We start from the raw sequence: 27,039 nt of genomic DNA, 5'->3' as shown, positions 1-27,039 counted from the left end.
GTCATCAGCTCGCACAGTCTCTGGGACCCACAGCAGTGGGCGGCATTGCAGACCTGCCTACAAAGGACCAGAGACCCTTTTCCCCAGAGTAATTAGGTTTTGTGAACATCAGCTCCCCCATCTGGCTGCAGCCAGTAATCAGTACTGCGTGTCTGGGTGAGTCAGGCTACAGCCTTGTTTAGAGCCGAGTCCTCCTCTGGGGCCGTGACCCGGAGGCCTGAACAACAGTGACATGTTATATCGATGCTGAGGCCGAGCTCTGGGTCCCCCTGTGGCCATGGGAGAGTGTCAGCCCCAGCTCTCTCCTTGGCACCAGGGTGTGTCTTCATGGCCTTCCCTCTGCACGTGTCTCTGTGTCCCTGCTTGAAAGGACAGCAGTTACTGGGTTAGGGCCCGTCCAGTGACCTCATCTTTAATTTGAGGACCTCTGCAGAGACCCCCCCCCCCCATCTCCAGGCTCAGCCACGTTCTGAGGTGCAGAGTCAGGATGCCAGCATCTGAACTTCGAGGGGGACAACTCAGCCCAGATGGAGGCTAAAGTCTCGGGCCCCTTGTCACCCCCATAGCACCTTTTTTACCCCACTTGCTGATAAACGCTTATGCAAGTGCACTCCGTGTGCCGGTCGGCCGAGGCTGTGTGCCGTCCTGAGCCTGTGTCTGCTTTCAGGTACATCCACCCCTGCGAGATCTGCGGGCGGATCTTCAACAGCATCGGGAACCTGGAGCGGCACAAATTAATCCACACAGGTAGCCGGGCCTGGGAGGATGCAGCGCCAGGCCCCTCTGCGTGCTTCCTGCCCTGGGGGGTCATCATCATCTCCCGGCTGGTCCTTCTCCATCCATACTTGCTACTCCTCCCAACTCAGCCCCTCCTTGTCCAGTCCCCCTCTGGGTCCTTGCAGAGACCAAGGAAGGAGGGTTCAGTGGTCAGGGCTCCAGCTGCAAGGGGTGGGTTGGGTTGGGCCAGGGGATGTGCTTCTTCCGGGTGCTGCCCTCATGCAGTGACCCTGGGTCAGGATTCCCTGCGGTGACAGCCTGCCCTGTGTTTGCTCGTAGGTGTGAAAAGTCATGCCTGTGAGCAGTGTGGGAAGTCCTTTGCCAGGAAGGACATGCTGAAGGAGCACATGCGTGTCCATGACAACATCCGGGAGTACCTGTGTGCAGAGTGTGGGAAAGGTGAGGGCAGGTGGGGGCCTGGCCGTCATCCAGAAGGGGCAGCAGGCCGAGTGGCTGGTGGGGGGCGTTGCCCAGACCTGAGTCATCTACCAGAAAAGAAGACCCAGAGTATTTAACCGTGGGTCAAAAAGAAAAGTCAGTCAAAGGCAGGGGATAAAACCGAGGCATAGGTAAGCTGTTTTAAGAGCAGGGAGACGGTGCAGCGTGGCTGTGTGATGTATAGAGCGCCCTCAGAATCACCGTGTGTGATGTACAGAGCGCCCTCAGAATCACCGTGTGTGATGTACAGAGTGCCCTCAGAATCACCGTGTGGTCTCAGTGGAGGTGCAGACCCCTCAGCTGCTTCCAGGGACCAGCTGTGTGTCGACACTGACTTTCTGTGGCCGGTGATGACAATGACCTTTATTTTAATCAGGTGAAATTAGTTAAATGAACCTGTTAGTAAAATAGCTCATATCACTAAGTATAATCAGATAGAAAGAGATAATCCCAGTCCATGGTAAAATTTTAACCCATTTCTGTTTAAAAAGAAACCAAAACTGTGAGGAAGGCTTGGAGCTGTGGATCTTTGGTTCCAAGTGGCTGCCAGTGCTGTGTGTGTGGAAGAGTGGCAGGGCCACCCTCCTTCAGATACAGGACAAATCAAGTCTGTCTTGATTTAAAAGTTTGTCTTGATGCCGTTAGCATTTTTTAAAAATTTACTATTTCATGAAGTTTTTATTTTTCCTTGATTTTTAAAATTAAACAGGAAGGTATAAAGCAAACACAAATGTCCCATAATTCTACTCACTGGATCAACTGCTAATTAGCCTCATAAAATAAGATTACGTGTAGAAGACTTAAAGAGTTAACCAGAGAAGAGCAGAAAGTGAGAAGTTCCTCACCCCGGGCAGCTCCAGTCCCCCTCCCCAGAGGCAAGAGTTTCTTGTCTGTTCTCCAGAGTAACCCTGTGCAGAAGTGCAGATTGTTCTATTGAAAAGTAACACAAGAACCTAACCAAAAAATATTTATTTTTAAACAACACAAATGGTTATACAAAATAGTTTTTCCTGCCTCAGGCCTTAGTTACGTGCTTCAAAAGCAGCATGTAAGTGTTGCACACGGATATTTCTAGAAGTTTCTACCTGTGTCTTAGCCCTGGCCATGCTGGGTGGAAGTCCACCCCCAGCCCCAGCCCCATCTTTGCCACAGCTCTTCCAGCCCCATTCCCACCGCTCTGGAGCTGTGGAGAGGTGGGGAGGGCTGGAGGGGACAGGTCTGGTGGGCCCTGCCCCCAGGTGGGCAGGGACAACCATACCTGAGTCCTGAGTGCTGCTCAGTGGGCCTGGCCGGATGGGGAGGGGTGTCCAGGGCAGGTACTGGGGCCTGTTTTCACATCTTGTATGGCATACCTTTCCTCAGGGTGGGCATGGGCGCTGTGGGTGGGCATGGGCACTCGGGGTGAGTGGGGGTGGGGCATGGGCACTCGGGGTGAGTGGCGGTGGGGCATGGGCACTCGGGGTGAGTGGGGGTGGGGCATGGGCACTCGGGGTGAGTGGCGGTGGGGCATGGGCACTCGGGGTGAGTGGCGGTGGGGCATGGGCACTCGGGGTGAGTGGCGGTGGGGCATGGGCACTCGGGGTGAGTGGGGTGGGGCATGGGCACTCGGGGTGAGTGGCGGTGGGGCATGGGCACTCGGGGTGAGTGGCGGTGGGGCATGGGCACTCGGGGTGAGTGGGGGTGGGGCATGGGCACTCGGGGTGAGTGGCGGTGGGGCATGGGCACTCGGGGTGAGTGGGGGTGGGGCATGGGCACTCGGGGGCGTGGGGGCAGGGAAGGACATGGGGGTGGGGTAAGGCATGGACCCTCGGGGCGGGGGATGAGCGGGGTGTGGGGGGCAGGCGTGGGCACTGGGGGCAGGGTGTGGGGTGTGGCATGGGCGGCTCCCGAGGTGGGGCGCCAACCCGCCCTGTCCCACAGGCATGAAGACCAAGCACGCGCTGCGCCACCACATGAAGCTGCACAAGGGCATCAAGGAGTACGAGTGCAGGGAGTGCCACCGCAAGTTCGCGCAGAAGGTCAACATGCTCAAGCACTATAAGCGGCACACGGGTGAGTCCGTGGTGCTCGGGTGCAGAGGCACCAGCCCGCTGGTGAGGAACAGCTCGAGCAGAGCCGCCGCTGCTCCGCAGGGTCTCTAGCTCCCAATAGGCCCCTGGCTCTCTGGTTGAGCTTTAGGAAACTGGATAAGTAACCAGTTTCCCAGAAGCTCCCCCATCCCTGCAGGAAGCCCCCTGCATCCCCCAAACACACAGGTCCTGGTTACCGCCCTCGATGCCTTCAGTGCCCTTCCCTCCCACTCAGCCAGGAGAAACCATCGGACAAAGACCTGGCATGTGTGTGTGCATGATCGTCATGTCATCTGGACAGGAGACTGGACCCCTTAAGTGTCTATCAGCAGGGCAGAGGCTGAATTGTGTGTCCACCTTAAAGGACAGTGCATCCTTCAAGTGATGAGATATGCGTGTTAACTTTCATCAACATTCACGAGCTCATTTCTTATAAACAGTTGTCTATGGGTAAATGTGTATATAAGACAGAATCAGATCGACAGCAGAATGAGAGACAGTCTTCCCAGGGTGGTGGAGCTGTGTGTGAAGTTAGCAGGAGCATCTGGTTGGTTCATATTCTCTCTAAAATGGACTTGAGTCTTGCTACTGCCTGGCCCAGCTGTGTGCCCACCTCTCTCACTGCCCCCAGGGCCGGCCAGGCCACCACACAGGTCTGCTTTGGGTCCCCCTGGAATGCCAGCCCCCAGGGCACTGGGCTTTCACAAAAGCACGCGGCTCTCCTTTTCCTGGGGGAGGCCATCCGTTTCTTGCTTCCCCTTTTCTTGGAAGCACTCGCCTCCTGGGACTGGGTCCTGCGCCTCCTTGGGGGTCTCACAACTCTCCACCCACTGGGGTGTAGTGGCCTCTGTCGCTCTCGCCGCCAGGAGCCACGTGAACATGGGATCCTGAGTACCAGGGGCCCAGCAAATACAGGACCGAGATAAGCAGGCTTGAAAGTCACTTGCCGTGCTTTACATTTAGGGCAAATGTTTATCTAAGAGGCAGAGGGCCCACCTTTTTTGTCAGCTTGGGGAATGCAACAGTCTGACGGCTTGATGCTTCCATGTTACCAGGTTGCAGGCGGGCAGGGTGACCACCGCAGCCCAAGTCACTGATCTGAACACTCAGACACCTGCAGTAGGATGGTTTTCAAGCCACAGTTTGCAGGTTGAATGGGGGAATGAAGGCTTACTGTCATCTCTGGGTAACTTAGCAGCCCCCACGGCCTTTACAAATACAGAAACGTGTCATGGACAAGACTGATGCCGTATACAGTTAAAACACTCGAGAAACGTGATGTTAAATGTGCCTTTTCCTGCAGGGATTAAAGATTTCATGTGCGAACTGTGTGGAAAAACATTCAGTGAGAGAAACACGATGGAGACACACAAGCTCATCCACACGGGTGAGCTGGGAGTGCCTGGGGACCATCCGGCTGGCTGCCATGGTTTTTGCTGGGGCCGTCTGGGCGTGCAGGGTGTGGAGAGCTTGGCTGTGAGGCTCTATGTAGACTTTTTCAGAATATCTGACACTTTTGTGCCTTAATGAAGCCCCTTCCCCCCTAAAATTCAGCCACAAAACTTTTGAATATTCATGCTCGCATTTTCAGATGTTGATTGAAGCATTCCTGGGTGGGAGGAGGGTCTTTCCAAGGCCTGACCTCGGGGTGGGTGACTGGGTCGGCGACCTAGAGGCTGACCCCCTCACCACCCATGCTCGTCTCTCCCTCCCCATGCACCCGCGCAGTGGGCAAGCAGTGGACGTGCTCCGTGTGTGACAAGAAGTACGTCACCGAGTACATGCTGCAGAAGCACGTGCAGCTCACCCACGACAAGGTGGAGGCGCAGAGCTGCCAGCTGTGTGGGACTAAGGTGTCCACCAGGGCCTCCATGAGCAGACACATGCGGCGCAAGCACCCTGAGGTGAGCATGCGCCGGGCGGGGCTGCCCATTCTACATCCCCTCCCCCGTGCGAGCCCGGCACCTCTGTCCTCGGCCCGCTGACTTCCCCCGCTCCGAGATCCCACCACGCAGGGTCACCACCCCGGGATTCCTGGAGGCAGGGCTGGGGTCCGACGCTCCCCTCTGCCTGCGGGTAGGAGGCACCAAATGGATGAGTGAATAGAAGAGCCCCAAGTGGTCTTTTGCTGAAGTAATCAATTACTCCCTCCCTGGAATTATAGCAGGACAGGGGTGCTACCCTCCCTCTCCCCCATTCCTCCCTTTAGAGTAGCTAAAAAATGTGCAGAACTAGGGGCTCTGCATGGTGTTGGGGGCTGCTTAGAAGGTGGCCCTGAGGATTGAGATGGAGAAAGTGTACCCAGGAAGGTAGGTGGACCCTGACACCCAGAAGCCGGTGCTCAAGGCAGGTCCAGGGCATTGAATAAGTCATTCTGTTTGAAAAGACAGTAAACTGAAAACAAAACTAGAGGCTTTATAAGCACGAAAGCAGTGAAAATTTTGAACAAACGATTTGACTAAGTAAGCAACATAACAAGTAGAGTTTCTGGGGGTCAAGAGAACACGCAAAGGGAAAACTGAAAAATGGGTCAGTATAGTTAACAGACGGAGAAGGCAATGGCACCCCGCTCCAGTACTCTTGCCTGGAAAATCCCATGGACGGAGGAGCCTGGGGTCGCTAAGAGTCGGACACGACTGAGCGACTTCACTTTCACTTTTCACTTTCATGCATTGGAGAAGGAAATGGCAACCCACTCTAGTGTTCTTGCCTGGAGAATCCCAGGGATGGGGGAGCCTGGTGGGCTGCCGTCTATGGGGTCGCACAGAGTCGGAGACGACTGAAGTGACTTAGCAGCAGCAGTTAACAAATACTGGCTGTTAATGGTAAAGATAGCACGCCTTCCACGAGAATAACAGAGAACCCACTGTGTCTGGGGAGAGGAGATTCACTAAAGGAAGTACATGTGGTTGAGACACGAGAGAAAGCCTTTAACAGTAGAAGGTGGCATGCTTCCTCCGTGGAATTAGGGGAGGTTCTGGGATTCAGAATGACTGGGATTGCACCCAATTCCAGGACTGGAAGCTCAGAGGTTAAAGCATCTGCCTGCAGTGCGGGAGACCAGGGTTCGATCCCTGGGTTGGAAAGATCCGCTGGAGAAGGAAATGGCACCCCACTCCAGCACTCTTGCCTAGAAAATCCCATGGACAGAGGAGCCTGGTAGGCTACAGACCATGGGGTCGCAAAGAGTCGGACACAACTGAGCGACTTCACTTTCACTTTCCAGGGCATGCACAGTTGCATGTCCTCCTGAGGGTAGTGTGACATCTCCCCAATGCTTTAATAAATGACTGTGTGGACCCCTGAGTGTCCAGTAAGAGGAATGCCGCTGTTAGTGGTAGCTCAGTGATGTGCGTGACTGTGATGTGTTTGCAGAGAGTTCTGCGTAAGATTGTGAATGTGCATTGTAAGAAAGCAGCGTGCACCTTGCATAGACTACAGGTATACCCACAGCGTGTCGTTCACATTGTATATTTACAGATACTCACCTGTGTAATATAAACCATGTGAAACAAGAAAGGGGGAAGCATTGCACTGTGGTCTTCTGGCACCGAAGTTTTGGTTATTTCTTACCTTTATAGTTTTCTCTGTTTCAAAGAATCGCCTCTGATGAAACATGGGTTACTTTTGCAATTATAAGAGCACCTTCTGCTTCATTTGGCTGATGAGTTCGTCTTTTTCTCCCATCACCTCGCCATGTCCTCCACAGCCCGTGCAGATTCATGACCCATGGACCCCAGGCTCTTTCCGCTTAGCATGAGGAACTGGGATTCCACCAGCTTTGCTCCCCTCACTCCAGCCTTTTTCGCCTAGTGGCCTGCTGGCGTCTCCACCTAGAGAAACAAAGTCGGGAGCAGGAGCCTGGTGTGTCAGCATCCATCTGGCTGCCCAGTGTCAGTGGGGCCCCCTCTAGGTGTTGGGGCGCAGGGCAGATGCTGCAGGCTCCCCCGGGGGCTCGTGGTGGGTGGGAGCGAGTGATTTCTTGGCACATGGGTGTCTGTAGCTCCGTGCACTAACGGTGTGCACGGTGGGTTTTGCCCATGGCATGTGTGATGTGTGCTGCTGGGTGCAGGGCCCTTGCGGACACGGAGCAGCTCAGCAGACGTTTTCCTCTGGTTAATGATCACTTGCCTCATTGCTCCATCTGCATGGCCACCTCTTAGCACCTCTTGTCAAGCCCACCATGCTGGGCTGCAGAGTACTCTGAAGGGGCCCCCAGCAGGCTCGGGCTCCACTGTCGGGGCTCTCTTCTCACTCCCTTCTGTCTCAGGCACTTTCAGCCTCTCTCCCCTGGGCTGCTTTCCTTCGATCCTTTGATGTTTCTCTGTTGTTTCCTTCTGTGTGTTCAGACAAATAGTTAAGTGCCTGCAGGGATGAGCGCTGGTGACCAGCTGGACCGGGGGTGCCCCATCCTCTTGGACCTGATGGTCTAGGGTGGTAGATGGAAGGAGGGGAAGGATGCAGACACGTCACACAGAGGAGAGCAGAGGGAATGGGGGAAACGTCCCCAGACTGCAGGAGTAAGGCCGGGAAGGCTCTGCTGCGGTGAGGGCACCACGCGCGGCCAGGCTGTGCAGGGCGGGGGTGCTCTGCAGTGGTGCTGGGCGCAGACTCAGGCGTGGGGGTCTGGTGAAGGCTGGCCTCTGTGTTAGGGTGTTAAGTATAAGCTGCTTTCACAAACTCAGGATCTTTAAGAATTCATGCTATTTTGTGACTCCACTCATGGTCTTCCCTCTGCTTTGAATGAATGTTACATTGAGGAAAATTCAAACACAAAAAGTGCTTTTCACATGTGGTCGAATCTCCTAACAGAGTAAAGTCAACAGGTGCTGCTGTGGTGGTTCTCTCTGGCTTCCGGATGGTGTGACTAGGACACTGATGATGTTGGTGATGGAGGTGGTGGTGGCAGCGATGGGGTGGTGATGGTGACAGAGGTGGAGGTGGTGTGGTGGGAGAGAACAGTCAGTGGCCTCCAGCTGCTCTGACTCAGCTTTGCAGCCTCAGTCACACTTGGGTTCTCACCACCATGTCAGCATTTCTGTTGAAACACACATAACCGCCTCGCTGGCCACCCTTTCAGAGAGTGCCCTGTCCTGGATGGTCTTGGATCCTAAGCCCAGAAATACAGTGGTCTGTCATCTTTCTTAAATAAGCCACACCCATGATATATAGCCTATAGTTTTGTTCTTAATTTAGTTTGGAACAAAAATGGAAAGATGCTTGCAAAGCCATTTGACTGCAGAGCCGTTTGGACAGACTGCCGTGCTTTCCCTGGTTGCATTTCGTTTTTCCACGGCCACCTCCGTCCCTCAGCGACTCCCCATCACAGCCTCCCCCCGAAGTGTCCTACGTGCTCTGTGCACCACCTGTGACTTGTTCAGTTAGGTGACCACAGTCACCTGTGTAGCCAGTGTCAGCGGGGTGTGGACCAGGTTTGGGGTGAGGGGGGAACCATGTAAAGCTCGAGCATGTGTTCCAGTGTAAGGGTCTGCCTCCTGCTGAGGACAGGCCGGTGTGGCTTCTGGGGGCTGCGGGTGGGGGGGCGCAGCTGGGAAATTAAGGTGTGTCACGTGGACACGTCTCCCTCTTGGTAACTTGTTATAGGATGGGTTTGCTGTAATGTGTCTTATCCCGCTCTGCTCTTAGTGAGAGATACTGAGATTGAGTGAGGATGCACTTCCTCAGAGAGTGGACGGCGTGGACAGGAAGGGAAGCAGGGCCTCCACCGGGGCAGTAGATGGTGCGATGACGCACGGATGGCCGAGGGGACACCCCCGTGTGTGGGAACGCGGTGGACACTTGAGGAGAGGGGGCCTGGGAGGAGGGAAGGAAAGCCGGGCAGGACTCTGGATCCCAGGCTTCTGAGTGCTGAGCAGGGCCGGTGGGCACGTGGGGGCCTGTGAGGGAGATAGCCCAGCGGCCGTGTGTCTGGCCCCACTTTCCTGGGCTGGCCTTCAGGTGCCGTGTCCTGGGCTCACGGCCCTGCGCCCACTCCTAGGTCCTGGCCGTGAGGATTGACGACCTGGACCACCTCCCGGAGACCACCACCATCGACGCCTCCTCCATCGGCATCGTCCAGGTGAGCGCGGAGCACGCGGGGCAGGGCGTCTCACCCGAGGAGCCCAGCAGGTGTCAGGAGCAGCCCTTGGGGCAACCCCTACGTGTCACACTCATTTCCCTCTCTTCTGTTAATTGGTCGTCACCCCAGGAGCCTTCTAGTTTCTGTGAACATTTCTAGAATTTCAGTTTTCTGAAAACAGATGTGTGTCTTTTTAGAGAATAGATTGTTTATTAAGACTGAGTTCCCCCAGAGAAAACAGTAAAGTGTGTGTGTGTGTGTGCACGCGCATGCACGCACGTGCAGAGAGAACTAGATTTATTTTAAGGAGTTGGCTCACTTAGTTGTGGGTCTGGCAGGTCCAGAATCTGCCGGGAGGGCCGGAGGCTGGACACCCAAGAGGAGCTGATGCTGGAGGCAGAATTCCCTCGTCTTCTGGGAACTTTGTCGGCTCTCAGGGCCTTCACCTGATTGGTCCAGGCCCACCCACGTTCAGAAGGTGCTGTTTTACTCAGCACCTACTGGCTTCAGTGTTGATCACATCTGAAAAACACCTTCAGGACAGCATCTGGACTGGTGTTGGGCCACATGACTGGGCGCCCCAAACTAGCAAAGGGATGCTTTAGTTAACTATCACAAGTATCACCCAGAAGAGCAAAATAACCTTAAACAAATTATGTGAACTTTCAAAAGGAATTTGTAGTCAGTACCTTGATATAAAGGCTTTCTCTTATTTTGAAGGGAACATTTCACGCTCAGTCACTTTAAAATCGCGTTTATCCCTCTCTGTTTTGCAGCAGAGCTTTGAGCCCAGTGCTCAGTGGCTGGGTTGCGCTAAACAGCCAGGCCTAAGACCCATGACCACGTCCGCCCCTGACATGGGCAGCCCCTCGTGGCCATGTCCTGACAGGCCTCCTTGGGGTCTGTCTGCCACTGGGTGAGGCCACACCTCATGGGATGGCGCCGAGGACAGGACGGGTGGTGGGTGACCGAGGCGGAGAGCCTTGCGGGCCACCACTGCCCAGCGGCCTCTGTGATCCTGGGCTGGGCCAGCTGTGGGTCAGCAGGAGGGAAAGAAGTATGCCGGGCACCCATCTGCGGTCACCATTACTGCTGGGTCCTTATTTGCTATCCCTAAAAACCATGACCACACGGTTCTTGCAGTCAGACTCATCCTTGATCCAAGATTGTGTCTACAGTGAACCTGTGTCAGTCTGGGGCAGAGAGCCTGATGTGAAAGCCTTTGTAGCCTCAGGCAGAGCTCAACAGGGCTGAAACAAGGGCTCAAAACCTGTTTGCACAGATATTTCTATTTCAGCACCAAGTATGACTTCTATCCAACTTTCCTCACTTTAAAGAAAAGCAGCAGAGACCAGCGGGAACTTGCTGCCATCCCTAGATGTGCACATTAGCAGATGGGCCTGGTCACCTGGTGTCTGGAGATGGTGCCAGGCCGCCTCAGGGGCACGACACACTGACCTGTCATTGTCTCACCTTCTGTTCGTGCAGCCTGAGCTGAGTCTGGAGCAGGAGGAGCTGGCCGAAGGGAAGCACGTGAAAGCCACCAGGAGAGCTCCCAAGAGGAAGCAGAAGCCGGAGGAGGAGGCCGGGGCCACGGGCCCTGAGGATGCCGCCTTCAGCGAGTTCTCAGAGAAGGAGGGCTCATTCTCGGGTGGTGTCGGGGACGAGACGGACTCGGCCGTGCAGAGCATCCAGCAGGTGGCGCTTGTGCGGAGTCTGGCCCGGGTGTGGGGGGCCGGCCTGGTACCCTTCTCCCCATGGGGACTTGGACCCTGACCGCCGTCACCTGTGCCCCGTTTCCCAGTGCAGACCCAGAGGTCACCACCATCGTGGTGAAAAGCAGGCGTACCCCCACGGTTGGGAACTGGCTGGGACCAGTTGGGGGAGGTCCTCAGGGGCCTGAGTGTGCTGGTCAGGCGGGGGGACCCGACCCTGCACAGCAGGGCGTGTGTCCAGCCGCTGCTTTTAGCCAGAACTTCCCCTTTGCCGACCCTTCCCTGCTTGGGTTTCAGGGCCCTCAGCTCTCTGTCAGCGTGTGTTGGACGCCGCGCCTCTCTTGAATGGCCCTGGTCATCCTGGTTGCAAGGGTTCCTGTGTTTCTCTGGCTTTTTGTCCCTCTTCGTGGGGAGAGCAGTGCTGTCTTTTTTGTTTATTAGCTCTTGGCCACGCACACGGGTTTGTTGTCCTTCTGAGCTTTGCAGTGTGTTAAGAGACAACGAAGAATATTCTCGTGATTGTTGTTGTTCAGTCGCTGAGTCATGTCTGATTCATTGCGACCTCATGGATGGCAGCATGACAAGCTTCCCTGTTCTTCACTGTCTCCCAGAGTTTGCTCAAACTCATGTTCCTTAAGTTGGTGATGCCATCCAACTATCTCATCCTCTGTCGTCCCCTTCTCCCCCTGCCCTCAGTCTTTCCCAGCATCAGGGTCTTTTCCGATGAGTCAGCTCTTCACATCAGATGGCTAAAATATTGAAGCTTCCGCTTTAGCCTCAGTCCTTCCAGTGACTAGTCAGGGTTGATTTCCTTTAGGATTGACTGGTTTGATCTTGCTGTCCAAGAGACTCTCAAGAGTTTTATCCAACACTGCAATTCAAAAGCATCAGTCCTTCAGCACTCAGCCTTCTTTATGATCCAACTCTCACATCCATACATGACTACTGGAAAAACCACAGCTTTGACTAGATGGACCTTTGTTGGCAAAGTAATGTCTCTGCTTTTTAACACACTGTCTAGGTTTGTCATGGCTTTTCTTCCAAGGAGTAAGTGTCTTTTAATTTCGCCTTCTACAGTCACCATCCACAGTGATTTTGGAGCCCAAGAAAATAAAATCTGTCACTGCTTCCACTTTTTCCCCATCTATTTGCCATGAATTGATGGGACCACATGCCATGATCTTAGTATTTTGAATGCTGAGTTTTAAGCCAGCTTTTTCACTCTCCTCTTTCACCCTCATCAAGAGGCTCTTGAGTTCCTCTTCACTTCAGCTTCTCTCGTGATTACTGTTCTCTGTTTTTTTCTCGACGCTGAAATCATTTATTGCTCAGATCCAACTGATGGTCTCAATGATCACATTTGTATCTCGTTTCTCTTTTTCCCTGGAATTCTTTTTCCAGGAAACTAGTGTGGTTTAGTCTTTCACCAGCACATCTCACCTCCTTCCTTTGGGCCGAACGTGAGATGATCCCTGCGTCACGGGGAATCCTCCACAAAGCACAGCACAGGAAGCTGCTCTTGTTCTTAATTCTTCAGAAACTAACGGTCTTGTGTCATGCGTGACTCTTCCAGGTGGTGGTGACCCTGGGCGACCCCAACGTGACCACCCCATCCAGCTCCGTCGGCCTGACCAACATCACCGTGACCCCCATCACCACCACGGCCGGGACCCAGTTTACCAACCTCCAGCCAGTGGCCGTCGGGCACCTGACCACTCCAGAACGCCAGCTCCAGCTGGACAACTCCATCCTGACCGTGACCTTTGATACCGTCAGCGGCTCCGCCATGCTGCACAACCGCCAGAACGACCTCCAGATCCACCCGCAGCCGGAAGCCTCGAACCCACAATCTGTGGCCCACTTCATCAACCTGACCACCCTGGTCAACTCCATCACGCCCCTGGGGAGCCAGCTGGGCGAGCAGCACCCGCTCACCTGGCGGGCGGTGCCCCAGACGGATGGGCCACCCCCACCGCCGCCGGCCCCCGCCCCGCAGGCCGCCCAGCCCTCAGTGCCGGCCGAGCAGCAGCCGCAGATGTACAGCTACTGAGGCAGCTTACAGAGAAACCAGGGAAAGAACCACAGATGGGGGTTTGTTTTCACTTAAGATTTGTTGGCTGGATACCAAACAGAGAAAAGCAAACACATTATTGCAGTGTAAGAAAGGTTGACTTAGCTTTTGCAGAATTATCTCCAAATGCCCCCAGAACCATGGCAGTATGTCAGCTGAACTCAGAAGTGACCCTGGGCAGGCCAGTTGTCCCCAGGAGCAGCCCCACACATTCTCCCAGATAAGGCAGGCCCCCAGGCTTCCCTCCCAGAGCTGGAGGGACTGGAGGTTTGCAAAAGGGAAGTGGTTTGTTTCCTTTTTCCCTTTAGGGCTGGGCTGCTGTGTTATAATGTAGCAATGTGCTGGGCGGGAACAGAGTTTTCTCTCGGCTCCTGGACTTTGAACAGGTAGAAGTTCAAGTCACATTTATCTTCTTTGAAATTCCAGTTGAGTCAAAGTCGTTGGCTGAAACGATGTGGAAAGCTGCCCTGTGGGGTGATGCCCCTCCTCTGGCCTTCCCATTGGTCACAGGCAAGCGGTCACGTGAGGTCGCTCAGCAAGGCATCCTAGTAATAGGGTTCCTGAATGGATTTTCAGTACGGTTCTTTTTTTAGACTTTATCTCGAGCGTATCTCGTGTGTTCGAAACTGTGGAGACCATGTTCTTCTGTTTTCTTTTGACACACGACGTCGTTTGCACTGTGGGCCTATGTCCAGCTTACACAGCGGCCCCAACGCAGGGGTCGCTGTTACACGTGCATCAAAAGGGCCTCCCGCTGGCCCTTCTGGAGGCTCCCTGGAGCCGTCTCAGGACTCTGCCATCCAAATGTATTTATTGTGGCTGAGACTCGGCTAGAGTCCCCTGAACTGGAGAACGGGGAAGAAATTCATGTCTTTTTTCTGTTTAAACTCTAATTCCAAAGGTTGATGTGTTTCAAGACCAGTTTTCTATAAAAATGTTGAATGAACTTTGCTCCTTATGGGGAAAGGGGTAGGTTTTTTTTCTGAAATACAGAGGTAGTGCTGTCCTGCCGAGTAGTATGAAAGCAGAAAAGGTCATTAGCTGAGTAGTAGAAGCATCAGCGCCCCGAATGAATGAATGAATGAATGTGCTGAGTGACAGCGCACACGTGTGCACCCATTTCAGGGGTGGTGGGTGAGGCTCAGGGCCACCGAGGTGGCGGCCAGCAGCCAGTCCTCTGGCTGTCCAGCCAGGGAGACAAAGAGGCAGGTGAAGAAGCTTGAGTGATGCCTTTGCCCTGTCCAGAATGAAAAGATAACGGTTGCTTTGCTTTGTCTCGATCACTCTTTGTGATCCGGTGTTAGTTGGGAGACCTTCAGTAAAGAGTGAATAAGTGAGACAGACTGACCTGATGCTGCCAGTGAGGCTGCGGGAGATCTGTCGCGCAAAGGGCAGCGTTCTCAGCACTTCGCGTAGTTCCAAGTCACAAGCTGTTGAGGAGAGGGCTAGGTTTTGATGTGTGCAATACAGGCCTTTGTGAACTGAGTTCATCACACATGCAGCATGTGAAAGGGGGCTGCAGAATTCACCCTCCACACCCAGCTCGTCCCTAACTCCCAGCTTGCCCCTCTCCGTTGAATTTGTCGTGGGCGATTATTTGACTTTTAATTTATGATAATTATTTTTATGTTATTTATGTATATAATTAACTGCTTTATACATAATAGTTTCATCAAATGAACTTGGGCTAGGGGTGATATATTTTCTAAGCATTCTCTCTGTTCTCCAAATGTAAGTGGTCCAGGTGTCTGTGGAGTCATCAAGCACGCCAAGGTCCCTAAGGTATTTTTTTAAACATCACTGACCATTTCCTTTTGCACTTGCAGAAGATAAAGGACAAATGACCAAGGAAAAAAAAAACCCAGATGTGATTGAACACCCGCTATCATTTATCTTTTATTCCTCTTCCCTATGAAATAAAGGCCTTTAAAATCACAATTTTATTTTTTTAAGAAAAGTTGTTTTTGTGACTAGGATAAGAATGCATCGTGTGTTTTTAAAGAACCTAATTTAGGTTGTGTGGCCCCAGTGTACTTACCATCGTTCATTTCAATACACAGATGTGTAATAGTACTTCTTGTTACAATAAGCGAAAACTCGAAATAAAAATCAGATTTACTCCTGAGTTTTCTGTAGAAATATTTGTCCTAATAGGATCACTGTCTGAGGCAAAATAGATTTGTGCTGTCGTGAAACAGTTGCTTTGAGTTTCCATATAAAAAACTGGGGAGCAAAAAAAAACCTAGTCAGCCCAAAGAGCCATCAGCTCTAGAGTGCTGTGCACATTTATGCCTGTTTCCTGGTAGAAAGGATTTAGTGTTTTAATTGATCCCAGGTGCACAAGTGTAGGAGGAAAGGGGATGAAATCACTGTGGCCTCTGAGCTCTGTGAATCCCCGAGCTCCGCTAAATCAGTAACCAGAAGACGCTGGGTCTAGGCCCGTGAAGTGTCGTCCACGCCACCAGCGCTGTGAGCCTTGCAGAGCTGGCCCCTGGGGTACACTGCCTGACATGGACTGTGAGGCAAGGACAGGAGGGCCCGCAGGGGGGTGTGCTCCCATGCTGGGTGCTGCTCCACAGTGGTCATGTGACCAAGGGTGACCGCCTGGGAGGATTCCAGGCTCTGGAGGCAGATATGTGGGCCTGACTGCCACGGCGCCCAGAGCTCATGGCTCCCAACTCAGGGCTGTGTGAGTCACTTTCCTGTTGGGTTTTGAAAGGTGTCAAGGCTGAGAAGTCACACATCCTTCAAATCCCATCAATTTGTTCGAAGACAAGATTTGCCAGGAGCTGTGTTTTTCCATGGCTCACGGTCTGCTCAGATCACTCGTCCTGAGTGGGGGACACACTTGGTATATTTTGAGAACAATTGTAATTCCTGTGTGGTTCACACCCTGTGAAATGTTTGGATTATTTTAAGTGACCCAAACGTTGAAAATAAACAAGATATTCAAATATTAGAAGCTTTCACAGGTTTTTTTTTTTTTTTAAGGAACAGAGCCAATCCCTGGTCAGAGAACTAACTTCCTGCATGTCTCACAGTGCAGCCATCAATTTTTTGAAAAAGCACGTGGTAGTAGCAATTTTTGTAAAGCTTAAATGGAGATGTGTGTTAGTCACTTAGTCGTGTCCGACTCTTTGTGACCCCATGGACTGTAGCCTGCCAGGCTCCTCTGTCCATGGAGTTCTCTAGGCAAGAATACTGGAGTGGGTTGCCATTCTCTTCTCCAGGGGATCTTCCCCACCCAGGGATTAAAGCTGGGTCTCCTGCATTGCAGGCAGATTCTTAACAGTCTGAGCCACCAGGGTAAGCCCTTAAACGGAGAGAATCAGTCCAGTTCATTTGCTCAGTCATGTCTGATTGCTTGAGACCCCACAAACTGTAGCATGCTAGGCTTCCCTGTCCATCACCCACTCCCAGAGCTTGCTCAAACCCATATCCATCGAGTTGGTGGTACCACCCAACCATCTCATCCTCTGTCACCCCCTTCTCCTCCTGCCTTCAATCTTTCCCAGCATCAGGGTCTATTCCAGTGAGTTGGCTCTTCACATCAGGTGGCCAAAGTATTAGAGTTTCAGCATCAGTCCTTCCAGTGAATATTCAGGGTTGATTTCCTTTAAGATTGACTGGTTTTATCTCCTTGCCATTCAAGGGACTCTCAAGAGTCTTCTTCGGCACCACAGTTCAAACAGAGAGAATAGATCCAAAAAAGATGAGTAGCCAGAGAAGGGAGAACTTGACAAGCAAGGTGTTTCTTTGGGCAAGTGGTCTGGAACAATCCCTTAAATTGTATTGATCAAATTGTTCTGATTTGTTAGGAGTGGTCATTTTAAACTTAAAAAGCACCTGGTGTGCCATCAGACCTTCTAAGGATTTGAATTAGGAGAACCTTGTTTTAGATGCTTCGGTTCTGTCTTAGGGGACAGCTGATAGCAGCTAACCCTCCTGCCAGTGAGTGGGATTCACCTGCTCAGCATCCAGCAGGCCGTCAGCACATTCTTGTACGTCCAACAAATTCCAGTAGAAAGGGGAGACAGTTGCGCCTCTGGCTGTTTTCATCCAGCTTGAGCGCCTCTGCATCAGAAGTGCCCCGGTTCTGGAATGACAGCGAATGATCTGATTTGCGTGATGGTGGAAGCAACAGAATTGTCTGGCAGCCGCTCTAGGTTACCCACACAACCAGCTGACTGGGATCATCCCACCCACCAAGCCCCAGTGCCCCAGGATCTGAGGCTTTCCTCCCTCCCCATGGTCCCAGGTGCAGGCAGCTGGCATCCAGACAACACCAGAGGGTTGGCATCTGCCTGCAGACTGCCTTGAATCCAAGCCGTCTGCTCTTCCCCGTTAACAGGTGTGTCTGCCCACATTTGCTCCATAAGGAGGGAGACGGACCCAGTCTCTGTGGGAAGATGGCCCATCAATGGGACACAGACCTACCTGAGTCTTTGCAGGGAGCCTAGCGTAGCACACCTCCCTGGAAGAGCAAGGATGCAGGATCCAGGACTCAGTACCCAGTGATCCCTGTCTGTTCCACTTGGGACTTTCAACTCTTCCTGGGCGCTAGGGCGTCATGCCCTTGCACGACCATCTGGAGCTTGCCTCCTACCCCAGAAATTCTCTCTTCCAAGTTTTAGCCATGAAACAGGGTAGCAAGATCATCAAGGAAAGACAGGGAGTGGGTGCTGCATTGCAGGAGCCGTTTTAGAAGTCCTCAGGTGTCACTGTCTGCTTTTCCTAGACGATCTAGGGTGGGGGCGGGGGGCTGGCTGCAGTTGGGAAAAGGGTGCTGTGTGGCTCCTGCATCGCCATCTTCTGTTCCCGGGAAGTCCACCGACTCATCTCCACCTGGATGTCCCCGAGGGTTGTCAGGCTTGCACGTCTGACCCTGGAATCCATGACCCCCAGCCCCAAACCTGGCGCCTCCCCTCCACTGTCACCTCTCACAGCCGATAGCCTAGCCCTCCACCTACTCACACAGGCAAGAACCCAGAGCCGCATTTAGACCCCCAGTGCCTTTGGATCTGTCTGGGTGTCACCATCTCTGTGACTGTCTCCCTCCAAATTTCCAGTGGACAACCCTGTGGGGCCAGTCAGCCCCCCTCGTTCCCCTGTTCCACAGGGCGGCCTCAGTGGCCCTTGTGGGGGTGTTGCTCTATGGTCACCCACGCAGCAATGCTAGTATCTGCCAACAGACTCTGTCTCTGGACACACCCTGATCATTTCTGTGGCCTCGAGGCTGCAGTGGCTGTCCTGCCTCCCTCTCCCACCCCCTCCCAAGGTCTCCACCCACCTAGCTCCCAACCCTCACTTGGTTAAATGTACTTGTCCTTCAGATCTCGCCTCAAACTCCACCTCAGAGACACCTCTTGGAGTCACCCTCATATCACATCTGAAAGCAAGCACAACACCGATCAGTTGGCAATTACACTATTTACTCATTATATGACTTTGTTCATATTTGAGCTTCCCTGCTGTTCAGTAAGCTCCAAAAGCGTGTGTGTGCTCAGTTGCTCAGTTGAGACTGCTTTTTCTCATCATTTTTCCTCTGAGCCACCCCCAGCCCCATGCAGTAAGCCTGACCCACACTAGAGATTAATAAGCAAGTATTTTTCCTAAGCATCGAGGGAGACAACATACTTCCTTGAGCACCAAAGCTTTGAAGCACTAACCCCCCAAAACAGAAATTTATTAAATCTAGTTGGAGTTATCACTTGAAACTTCCGAGTCTTTGAGAGACTTGGAAATCCTAGTCTCCAATGACTCAATCTTATTGATGAGATGATTAATTATTTCTTCAACTTTGTTTTATTAAGATAGTCTATCTCTGTCATAGATAGATTTATTTGTGTCATATCTTAGATTCCACATATAAGCAATACCGTATGATACTTGCCCTTCTCTTTCTGACTGCCTTTGTTTAGTATGATAATCTCCAGGTCCACCCACATTTTTGCAAATGGCATTATTTCATTTTTCTAAGGGTGATACCCATCTGTATGTATGTAGCACATCTTCTCAATCCATTCATCTGTCAATGGTTCCGTGCTTGCTTTTGTGTCTTGGCTACTGTGAATAGCGCTGCTATGAATTGGGGTGATGTATCTTTTCAAATTCTAGTTTTGTCTGGATAAATGCCCAAGAATGGGATTGCCGGATCATATGGCAACTTCATTTTTAGTTTTTTGAGGACCCTCCATACTATGTTTTTCCCTTTTTAACTGCAAAGGCAACAATAAAAAAAGTTAAATGACTTTACTGGCTCCCTTCCTACAGTTTGTCAGACAGGGCTCAGCTTTCCCACTCAGGCTGTAATTACCCCCCACCCCTACCCCACACCTGTCTTCAGGTGGAGTCACAGCCTCAATGTTTGAACTGCTTAGTCACCAGCCACAGTCAGACTTGTGATGCTGCAGAGCTTACCGTCACCTCTGGCTTGCCGTGTGAATCACTGTGAGAACTTCCCTGGCTCTGGTGACTCATACCCAGCAGAGTGGCTTTTCCTCAGCTTGCTACAACTCAGATTTTAATAGCCCTGAGCTGCTGCTTGGCACCGGTATTTCAAACCAAGAATAGAAACACAACTGAACTCCCCCAGCGTTTATTTTACTGCTAATGAGGCGAGTGGAGTTGTTTCTGTGCAAAAAAACACCCTTGTGTCCGATAATTGAGGGTATGCCCCCTTGTTCTGTTTGTGGTGAAGATCAAGAAGAGCCAATCACAGGTTTTTGTCCAATAACCTTACACTTCTTAAACCCACAAACTAACTCCACAACCTGCCCTAGCTCTTCAGACTTTTGTTCTTGATGCTTTCTCCTCTTCGATTTACCCTTGAACCTTGAAGGGTTCCAGTTTTTTTTTTTTAATTAAAATATAGTTGATTTACAATGTGTTGATTACTGCTATACAGAAAGCGATTCAGTTATAAATATATATATACACATTTTTTAAGTATTCTTTTCTATTATGATTTATCACAGGATACTGAATATAGCTCTCTGTGCTGTACAGTGGGGCCTTGTTGTTGTCCCTCGTGTTTATAAAGCTTGCATCTGCTAACCTCAACCTCCCCCTCCAACCTTTGCCCAACCTCTTGCCCTTTGGCAACCACCAGTCTGTTCCCCGTGATTCTGTTTCATAGACAGGTTTATTTGTGTCATAGTTTAGGTTCCGCTTATGAATGGTACCATCTGATATTCGTATTTCTCTTCCTGACTTAATTTCACTTAATGGATAATCTCGAGATCCATCCATGTTGCTACAAATGGCGTCATTTGGTTCTTTCTTATGACTGAGTAATGCTCCATGGGCTTCCCTGGTGGCTCAGAGGTTAAAGCGTCTGTCTGGAATGCAGGAGACCCGGGTTCGATCCCTGAGTCGGGAAGATCCCCTGGAGAAGGAAATGGCAACCCACTCCAGTACTCTTGCTTGAAGAATCCCATGGGGGAGGATCCTGGTGGGCTACAGTCCATAGGGTTGCAAAGAGTCGGACATGACTGAGCGACTTCACTCACTTCACTAATGCTTCATGGTATATATACTATATACACCACATCTTCTTTATCCATTCATCTGTCGATAGACATTTAGGTTGCTTCCACGTCTGGGCTATTGTGAATAGCATTGCTGTGAAAATAGGGAAGTATGTATCTTTTGGGATTAGTTTCGTCTGGATACGCCCGGGAGTGGAAATGCAGGATCATATGGTAACTCTATTTCTGGTTTTTTTAGGAACCTCCATGCTATTCACCATAATGGTTGCACCAACTTACATTCTCACCAACATTGTAGGAGGGTTCCCTTTTCTACACACTCTTTCCAGGATTTATTGTTTGTAGACTTCTTCATGATGGCCATTCTGACTGATGTGAGGTGATATTTCCACGTAGTTCTGATTTACATTTTTCTAATAATTAGGCATGTTGAGCATCTTTTCATGTGCTTATTGGCCATCTGTATGTCTCCTTTGGAGAAACGTCTGTTTAGGTCTTCTGCCTATTTTTGATTAGTTTTTTTTTTTTTTTTTTTGATGTTGAGTTGTATGAGCTATTTGTGTATTTTGGAAATTAAGCCCTTTTTGGTCACATAGTTTGCAAATATTTTCTCCTAGTCTGTGGGTTGTCTTTTCATTTTGCTTATGGTTTGCTTTGCTGTACAAAAGCTTGTAAGTTTGAAGGGGTCCCATTTGTTTATTTTTGTTTTATATCTATTGTTTTGTGAGACTGACTTAAGAAAACATTGGTACAATTTATATCAGAGAATGTTTTGCCTATATTCTCTTCAAGGGTTCCAAATACTTTTGACTGTAAACCCAAGTATTATTTTGCATATTCTAGTTAAGGGTCTTCCTGACAAGGGCTGTATCTAGTGAATTAACAACTCTGAATCGTTTTACTTCAATTAAACCTGACTTAAGTACTCAGCAGGAAAGAATCACCTGCCAATTCAGGAGATGCAAGAGATGCAGTTTCCATCCCTGGGTCAGGAAGATCCCCTGGAGAATGAAACGGCAGCTCACTCCACTGTTCTTGCCTGGGAAATCCCATGGATGGAGAGGCTTGGCTGGCTACAGTCCAGGGGGTCACAAAGAGTCGGACACGACTGAGCAACTAAACAACAGCAAAGTACAGTTAGTTTGTAGAATTGATTGACTGTTGTTCTGTCTTTGGTGATAGAATTTGCAGGACATTCCTGAGATGATAGCCTTTTTAAAATCCTCACTTTCCTCGGGGGTTGAAACCATGATGAGTCTGGACCACTTTTCTGTGACCTGAAGAAGTAAAACTGAACACATTGACCCTCCCTGGGGGCTTGAGTCCAGCTCAGGTGATGAAGAGTAACTGTCGGGAGAGCCCAGCTGGTCTTGGAAAGGTCTTGTACAAAGAATGTTGCTCAAAAATAGATCCCTTAACAACATTGTAGTAAGATAAAATAAGAAATAGAGTCCTTGCATGATTCTTAATAAAAAGGACAATGATAAAGCCAAGCAGAAATCTACCTGTTGCTCTATTTGTGCGTGGACATCAAGCTTATGCTCATTTTTGTGCAATCTGATTTTCATTTCTTGAACAGAAGCAGTTCATTATTGTGCATTTCTGTGGCTTTGCTTTCTGTAATCTCTCTCTCTTTTTTGTTTTTTGGTTTTTTTTGGCCACACCCCATGGCACGTGGGATCCTTGTACCCAAACCAGGGATCGAGTCCAGGCCCCCTGCGTTGGAAGCATCAAGTCTTAACCACTGGACTGCTAGGGAAGTCCTCTGTGGTTTCGTTTTCATCCAAACATGTACTCCATATAAACTTTGAACTTAACTTCTTTAGACCGAGGTGTGCAGCATTCAGGTTTGAACCCATGGACCCTGCAGAGGAAGTATATAGTCTTATCCACTGGGCCACCAGGAAAGTCCCTGAACCTAATTTCATTGATGATCTATTTTTCAGTTTTTCAGGGGAATTTAGCTTTTTAATGTACCCCTCATCCCCTAAGCATTGTAGTTACATCTGGATGTACTTCTGAATCATGTCTTAAACTGGGCTAGCCCACACTGAGGGCTGGCGTGCCCCTCGGCTACACACTTTTCCTAGTCTCGTTCTTTGAAAGAGAGCGTACTAGTGGTGAAAATCCAGTTCCTTATGTCCCATCTTGACTAGACAGGGAATAAAGCTTTCAGGATCTGTAACTTGAATCACATTACTTTGTATGTGTGCTTTGTAATTGTCTTCCTTTTCAAGTGGATGTAAGTAGAGTGCTCCCCTAGACAATGGCTGAAAATACTGCTTAAGTTAATCATCTCCTTTTCACTTTTAGAATGCCTTGCAAAAACTAATGTTACTTTTATCACATGACCCAGCTGAAGGAGATCTCTTTATAACCTTCAAGGACATACCTTTAAGGCAGGGACCCAGGAGAACAGGAGGCACCAACCCAGCGGGCACTCAGAACACACCCTCAGGAGGAAGTTCTGGCTTGTCCTGCTCGTCCAGGAATGTTCTCCCCAAATGTAAACTTTTGATCTTGTGAAATCACAGGTTCCAGAAGACAGTAAGTCCATGGCTGTTTTTTTGATGACAAAGTAAATATTCTTGCCAAATATTTTATTTTCCAAATTCAGATTCAATCCAGAGGTTAAAAATATGATGTTTTGAAGGTTTTGGAATCATAGTTACATGCTTTTTAAAAATTAATTATTTAATTTTTTTATTTGGCTGCACTGGGTCTTAATTGCAGCAAGAGGGAATCTTCGATCTTTGTTTCAGCATGTAAACCCTTAGATGTGGCATGTGGGATCTAGTTCCCTGAACAGGAGTCGAACTTGGGTCTCCTGAATTCAGAGCATGGAGTCATAGCCAGTGGGCCACCAGGGAAGCCCCTACAGTACTATGCCTTAACTTGGCACTTCCTTTTGAATCTGAAGTAAAGGAGACTGTGTACATATGATACACAACTCTTCTGGACAGCTGGAGAGACAGTTCCTCAGTTGATCAGTGCAGTTCAGTAGGTCTTTAACAACTTCTTTTAGAGTTAAACTGAATTGACAAGACACTGACATCAGCTTCGCCGTGTCATTATTGTACAATGAAGTTGTAGGCTATGGTCAGTAATGGTAATATCAGATGAGCTCAGGGTCCAGGCAAACGCCTACACAGGGAAAATTTGTAACACTGGCTTCCTCTTACCTGTCACTGTGAACACACTGTGTGCGACTCTGTACGAAGGCTTTCTTCAAGTTCATTTTATGTGTGTGTATGTATTTTATTTACTTGTCTGTGCCAGGTCTGAGTTGTGGCATGCGGAGTCTTCTAGATGTGGCATGTGGAATCCACTTCCCTGAACAAGGATTGAACCCCCAGCTCCCTGTGTTGGAAGAGTGGAGTTTTGGCCAAGAACCACCAGGGAAGTGCCTCAGGTTCATTATATTTAGATTTGAAGTTCTTTTAAGAAAGGTTTAGAAAGTGCATCACTTATTGTTAAGACGGGAAAATGAAAGTTTAGAAATTGGAGGTTTTGGAAAGGTTTAGAATTTTTTTTTAAAGAGAATGGCATATTTTTCTCTGGTTATTGTTCTTCATTCATTTAAAAAAAGAGAGAGACTTTTTTTGCAATCTAATGCATTTGCTTTTGGAGGTCATCTAATTGTAGCTTCAGCCTATCTTAAAAACTCCTTGATATCTTTATGTTATTAAGGATCTTTTATTAGATGTAATGATAAGGAAAGACATTTTAGCAAAACTCTAAGCTGCTTGTAAAGGCATTTGTCTTCTTATCATAACTGTGGGTGACCTACAAGTGACATAAAGTTTTGTGTTGACAAATTGGGTGCAGTCTCAGATTAAGTAAGGGATCAGGGTCATATTGGGCAATCTGGGTTCACGAGCAAGAAAAGAATTTAGCACTTTTCTAAAGCATTAACTCTTGGGACCTCCCTGGTGGTCCAATGGTTAAGACTCTGAGCTTCCACCACAGGGGACACAGGTTCCATTCCTCCTTGGGGAAATAAGATCCCACATGCTGCACTCAAGTGGCCAAAAAAAAAGAAAGAAAAAATAGATAAATAAAGCATTAGGTCTTAGGAACCTTCCTTCTTGATTTTGTACAGATTGGGGCAGCTTGAGGTCCTTGTAAACTGCTTGGGTCCCAAATATCTCTACTGAATTACAGTGGGCTGGAGTGTCCTGATATGTCCATTTCTAAATGGGAAGTCCCTTGGACTGCCAGGATATCAAATCAGTCAATCTCAAGGGAGATTAACCCTGAATATTCACTGGAAGGACTGATGCTGAGCTGAAGCTCCAGTATTTTGGTCATCTGATGTGAACAGACAACTCACTGGAAAAGTCTCTGATGCTGGGAAAGATCAAGGGCAAAAGGAGAAGAGGGCGTCAGAGGATGAGATGGCTGGATGGCATCACCGATGCAATGAACATGAACTTGGGCAATCTCAAGGAGATGATGAGGAACAGGTAGGCCTGGTGTGCTGCAGTCTATGGGGTCACAAAGAGTCGGACATGACTGGGCGAATGAGCAACAACAAATGGAAAGCAAGCATATGGAGCACATTATAAGATCAGCAATATATGGCTAGGCTCTCATGACCCATAATCTGTTGCTGGCATAGTTCTGCTTTCGAAATTTGAGTCCCTGCTCACAGGAAGCTTTTCTTGCAGGAAATGTCAGCTGTGATAAGAAAACGTTTTCTTCTGTTGTCACACACACAATCGTATATGCAACTCACATTCAAGATTTTCAGTTAGCATTTTAGAATACATTTTTATTTTTCATATTCATTTACCAAGTTTTTGCAAATGAGTGTTTAAAAGTACTTTAGAGTATAGGTAGAAATGTCTTCTGAAATATTTATATTTGCTGATCATTATTATAGTTTATATTTAAAATGTTTTCATTGTGATTTTATTTTATTTTAATTATTTCTCTCTGTGCTCAACTCTCCTTTCTGTGTGGGCTGATCAGTATTTACTTTCATTTCATGTAGCTTTTCAGGAAAAATATGAATTATGAATTATATTTTTATAAAATCTTTTATTAAACCATGGGCTTCCCTCATAGCTCAGTTGGTAAAGAATCCACCTACAATGCAGGAGACCCTGGTTTGATTCCTGGGTCCGGAAGATACAGCTGGAGAAGGGAGAGGCTACCCACTCCCGTATTCTTAGGCTTCCCTGTGGCTCAGTTGGTAAAGATTCCACGTGCGATGCAGGAGATATGGGTTTGATCCCTGGGTTGGGAAGATTCCCGGGAGAAGGGAAAGGCTACCCACTCCAGTATTCTGGCCTGAAGAATTCCATGGACTGTATAGTCCATGGAGTCTCAAAGAGTTGGACACGACTGAGTGACTGTCACTTTCACTTATTAAACCACACTCTACTAATAAGTTTATGGCTCATTTTTGGTGAGCTTATGTTTAACTTTAGAGCATGTATTTATCGATATCCGTATGGAGCCAGGTTAGACTGTGTGGCTAGACTGCTTTATTGTTGTTTAGTCGTAAGTCACATCCAACTCTCTCCTACCCCATGGACAGTTGCCTATCAGGCTCCTCTGTCCATGGGATTTCCCAGGCAAGAATACTGGATGGGTTGCCATTCCCTTCTCCAGGGGATCTGCCCAACCCAGGGATCGAACCTTCGGCTCCTGAATTGGCAGATTCACTGCCGAGCCACCTGGGAAGCCTAGTTGAGTTCAGGCATTCAGTCATGTCCTACTCTTTGCGACCCCATGGATTGCAGCACGCCAGGATTCCCTCTCCATCACCAACTCCCAGAGCTTGCTCAAACTTGCGTCCATCGAGTCAGTGATGCCATCCAACCATCTCATCCTCTGTCATCCCCTTCTCCTCCTGTCTTCAATCTTTCCCCAGCATCAGAGTCTTTTCCAATGAGTCAGTTCTCTGCATCAGGTGGCCAAAAGATTGTGGCTTCAGCTTCAGGATCAGTCCATCCAATGAATATTCAGGACTGATTTCCTTTAGGATTGGCTGGTTTGATCTCCTTGCAGTCCAAGGGACTCTCAAGAGTCTTCTCCAACACCAATTTCAAAAGCATCAATTATTTGGCACTCAGCTTTCTTTATGGTCCAACTCTCATATCCATACATGATTACTGGAAAAACCATAGCTTTGACTAGATGGACCTTTGCCAGCAAAGTAATGTCTCTGCTTTTTAATTTACTGTCTAGGTTGGTCATAGCTTTTCTTCTAAGGAGCAAGCGTATTTTAATTTCATGGCTGCAGTCATCATCTGAAGTGATTTTGGAGCCCAAAAAATAGTCTGTCACTGTTTCCATTGCTTCCCCATCTATTTGGCATGAAGTGATGGGATCGGATGCTGTGATCTTTGTTTTTTGAATGTTGAGTTTTAAGGCATCTTTTTCACTTTCA

General features: G+C 49.5%; 1 protein-coding gene across 2 annotated transcripts in view; it reads left to right on the top strand.

Moving 5' to 3' along the window:
- Nucleotides 1–16,105, top strand: part of PRDM15 (PR/SET domain 15) — a 69,467-nt gene extending 53,362 nt beyond the window's left edge. For both annotated transcript variants that reach the window (XM_061422225.1, XM_061422234.1), the window contains exons 17-24: nt 668–747; nt 1,057–1,176; nt 3,136–3,267; nt 4,588–4,671; nt 5,013–5,188; nt 9,283–9,363; nt 10,852–11,061; nt 12,652–16,105. In XM_061422225.1, coding sequence (XP_061278209.1) covers nt 668–747; nt 1,057–1,176; nt 3,136–3,267; nt 4,588–4,671; nt 5,013–5,188; nt 9,283–9,363; nt 10,852–11,061; nt 12,652–13,128 — 1,360 coding nt within the window. In that variant the 3' untranslated portion in view covers nt 13,129–16,105. The remainder of the gene's footprint in view (nt 1–667; nt 748–1,056; nt 1,177–3,135; nt 3,268–4,587; nt 4,672–5,012; nt 5,189–9,282; nt 9,364–10,851; nt 11,062–12,651) is intronic.
- Nucleotides 16,106–27,039: the final 10,934 nt, after the last annotated feature.

Source organism: Bos javanicus, chromosome 1, assembly GCF_032452875.1.
Source record: "Bos javanicus breed banteng chromosome 1, ARS-OSU_banteng_1.0, whole genome shotgun sequence".
Classification (NCBI taxonomy): Eukaryota; Metazoa; Chordata; class Mammalia; order Artiodactyla; family Bovidae; genus Bos; species Bos javanicus.
This window is presented reverse-complemented; position numbering and strand designations above follow the sequence as displayed.